This window comes from Rhinopithecus bieti, unplaced genomic scaffold (assembly GCF_001698545.2).
Source record: "Rhinopithecus bieti isolate Rb0 unplaced genomic scaffold, ASM169854v2 scaffold_45070, whole genome shotgun sequence".
Classification (NCBI taxonomy): domain Eukaryota; kingdom Metazoa; phylum Chordata; class Mammalia; order Primates; family Cercopithecidae; genus Rhinopithecus; species Rhinopithecus bieti.
Genome location: NW_016818843.1, coordinates 320,609 through 324,168, shown reverse-complemented (window position 1 = coordinate 324,168; position 3,560 = coordinate 320,609). Strand labels below are relative to the sequence as shown.

Below are 3,560 nucleotides of genomic sequence, written 5' to 3'. Positions count from 1 at the left end.
TACAGAGAGAATTAACAAGGGAGACAGAAAAACTCAAATCATTTACATAACCAGTACCAGAACCAGGTGGGATTGAGGAGGAAAGGAGAGTGAGCAAGGAGAGAAAGAAATCAAAGAAGCCACAATGTCTGGATGTTAAGAACATTTGGGAGAGTTTAGTGAGAAGCTGATGAACAGCTATGGAATATGAAGGAATTCAAAAGGATAGAAATGGGATTTTTAGAAGTATGCATTGGATTTTAAAGAGGATTCCCTACAATATTTTCAGTGCTGGGTTGGGCTTTGCAGATACCATTCTCTAAAGAGACCAGACCACAGGGAACTTCAGCACCCCATCCTCCTACACTGCAGGACCCAGTTGGTACAAGAGGGAAGTGTGGCCCTGGCCAAGGCAGTTTCATCCCTGAGTGGGTTTCCAGTGACTGGGCTGCAAGTTTAGGGAGTTTGGATGAAGGGATGGTGTGCTGTTTGTGGAGCTACAGGTGTTTAGACATTCAAAGGCAGCAGAGTAGTCAAGATGACCTTCTGCTAGTGTCCAGGGTTAATCCATGGAGACAGTTTAGAAACAAACACTTGATTCCCTGCTCTTTTTCATTCATTCCTTTATACATTCATTTATACATCACCAAACATATTGTCTCCTATGAACCAGGCCTTGTGGGGTTGTTTTAAACACTTGTTACTCCTCTATTTTTTAATGTGTGTATTTTGGAATCTCTAGTTACAGAAGTCCACCCCAAATTCTCTAGAGCTAGCTAAGCAATGGAGAAGAAAGAGCTAACTAGGATAAGGGGCCCAGAATGGGACCCAGAAGCCCCTCACACAAGATTCACCTTCCTTTGGAGATAGCTCACTTACTACCTAGACTGACCTGGTGAATAGCTACCCACTTCAGGGTACTCCTAGCCTCTTCCCTCAGGCCTTCAACCTATAGTTTCAAGAGAGCAAGCCTGTCAGATGAGAAAATGTAATTTATAAAGTCCTGCATGGGTTCAAGCCCTCTGCACAGTGGTAGGTACATGGTCCAGTGATACTCCTGAGTGGATACAATTTCACAATCCCTCCAACACCCGGGAAGATGAGAGTCTCTTCATGGTCAACCCCGCTCTGAGACTCATCAAAGGGCAGCGCAGAAACAGCCCCAACCCTCAAATCTCCATTATCAGATATCAGATGCTTCTAACTTGCATGGGAAAGTTTATTCACAGCGTTCTAGAAGGCATGGGGCTCCCAGGCTGGGATTTCACCAGCTCAGTCCGCTTGTTCATGTTCGTGAAGATCTTTCCTCTAGCTGAGAAACAAGAGTAAGAATAGAAAGATGCAGAAGAGTGCCTGATAGAAAAGCATAAATATGGACCAAATAAACAGACAGAAATTACCATGAATTGCATTCACAGCTTTATTCATGCCAAAGTTTGGGGATTGCGCTAACTCTGGCAGGCTGCCTTGGTAGAGAAGCAAAGCACAGAGGCAAAGTGATGAGGTTCTACCTCACCGGCAATAACAGAAAGGGGGCCAGAAGCTGGTGCGTGTTCCAGAAGGGGTAGCGGGGCAGTGCATTCCAGAGTTGAGCTGTCGTATGTTTAGCAGCAGCACTCATCCTCATGGTCACAGCATGCAGGACCTCGGGACCTCATGGGGATAATTCCCAAACAGCAGCACCCAGAGCTGCCACATCCACAGCCGCAGCCACAGCCCCCAGAACCACAGCATCCAGAGCTTCCCGAATTCTCACAGCAGCCAGACGATCCTGTGTTGCAGTCCTGGGGCCGCTGAATCCAGCGTCTCAGGGGACTCACCCCAAAGGTCCGGGGAGCCAGACAACAGTAGCTGGTGGAACAGGGAGCAGAGCATGGGTCAGGGGCACAGTACTGGGAGGTTGAGCCACTTGCAGGAGGTTGAACGTAATAGCTCTGGCAAGGAGAAGCACCCTGGACACAGCACGTCTGGGTCTGGCAGGGAGCTGGACTTTTGATGTAGGTCGTCTGGCAGGGAGCTGGGCACTTCACATAGGTTTGGGAGGGAGCTGGGTATTTCACATAGGTCGTCTGGCAGGGAGCTGGGCACTTCACGTAGGTTTGGCAGGGAGTTGGGTATTTCACATAGGTCGTCTGGCAGGGAGCTGGGCACTTCATGTAGGTTTGAGTCTGGCATGGAACTTGGTACTTCACATAGGTTTGAGTGGGGCATGGAGCAGGGCCTGTCACACAGACAGTTTTGGTCTGGCATGGAACTGGGCATTTCACAGAGGCACCATTAGTACCCTGCCCAGCCCCTAGTCCCGAACCTTTCACACAAGATGGAGGGAACTGTGGCTGCTTCTGCTGGTCACACATTGTTCTGTGGCTTTGCAAAATCTATAAAGAAAGGTTTTGTTAGAACTGCAAAACTAGGAAGGTTTTTAGGGGAAACCTTCAACATCCCCTTTGAGTACAGTGATTTGCAAGCAGGGCTTTCTTGAGAAGGTTGCAGACATCCAGAGGCTGTATACTTGGGAGAAGGTAGATTCAGAGCCAGGGACTCTCATCTCTCCTCCTGTGCCTGTACCTGGCTATGTGGCTTAGTACAAGTCACTGCTCACCTCTGGGCCTCAGTCTCTATATTGGGAAATGGAGGCTTGAAATGGTGCTGTCTGTGTTTCTATCCAACTCTCCAAGCCTCCCCTCATCTTACTTCAGTGTCTGCATTGTGAATTACCCTTTGGAAATCGCTGCTCCTAGGTGATTGCCCCCTGCCACCAATTCTCTCCAGGGTGACTTCTCCTCTTCCTCCTGCCCAGACAAGGAATACCCAGTAAAGGCAAATTTGTGTCAATGGACCCTGAGCCAACATGAGCCTCAAGCTGTGCCCAGTGAGGAGCAAAGAACAAGGCTAAATTTGAGCAGGTTTCCACCACGTGCTCCTCGAACCAGTTGGACTATCAGTTGGCCTCATTAGCCCATGGACCCAAGAGAGGACTGCACAACCACACTCAGCTAAGGGGATGGGGAGCCAGTTCTCTAAAGTCCCTTCTTACACAGGAATACCAGCTCATCTTGCCCCCTCCCTTTGCTCTCACACCCCAGGCTCCAAGTTTCTCACCAGCATTGCCTTCAGCCTCCTTCAGCAGATTTCCTCAGTGTCTAGTCCTCACTCACCCTTCATCCCATAGCTCTCATTTCACCCCAGCTTCACCAAGGCTCTGTTTCTCGCCATGTCTTTATCCAGTATAGAGACTTACCCTCTTTGCTGATAGGAATAAGACTGGAAGAAGCCAGTGATCTGAAAAACTGGCAGATGGGGAGACCTTTTATAGGGCAGCAATGAGGCAATTTAATGGCATCTAAATGAAGCACCAGAGATCACAAGGAGGAGGGCTGGCACTGCATTGGCAAGATTCCTCCCCAGTATGCCTGGCTCCTCAGTCAGAGGCAGGGCATGTCTGTGCTTGACATTGGGTTTTCCCAAACACTAGATAAATGATTCCTGTTCCCTTCTTCAGGAAACAAGTCAGTCTCCTTTTCCTAGAAGTTATGAGTGATGCCTATGTGATCTGTCTCTAATGAAGCTGTTTCTAGGTC

At 48.7% G+C, this 3,560-nt stretch overlaps 1 protein-coding gene across 1 annotated transcript; it reads right to left on the bottom strand.

The window, feature by feature from the left end:
• Positions 1-1,401: 1,401 nt before the first annotated feature.
• KPLCE (KPRP N-terminal and LCE C-terminal like protein) lies at positions 1,402-2,336 on the bottom strand. Its single transcript, XM_017857694.1, has one exon. It carries the CDS (start codon positions 2,334-2,336, stop codon positions 1,584-1,586), a length of 753 nt encoding a protein of 250 aa, XP_017713183.1. The 3' UTR covers positions 1,402-1,583.
• Positions 2,337-3,560: the final 1,224 nt, after the last annotated feature.

What these genes read in the sequence shown, in the direction of transcription:
- KPLCE (XM_017857694.1), bottom strand. Translation starts at nt 2,336, where the DNA reads ATGTGTGACCAGCAGAAGCAGCCACAGTTCCCTCCATCTTGTGTGAAA.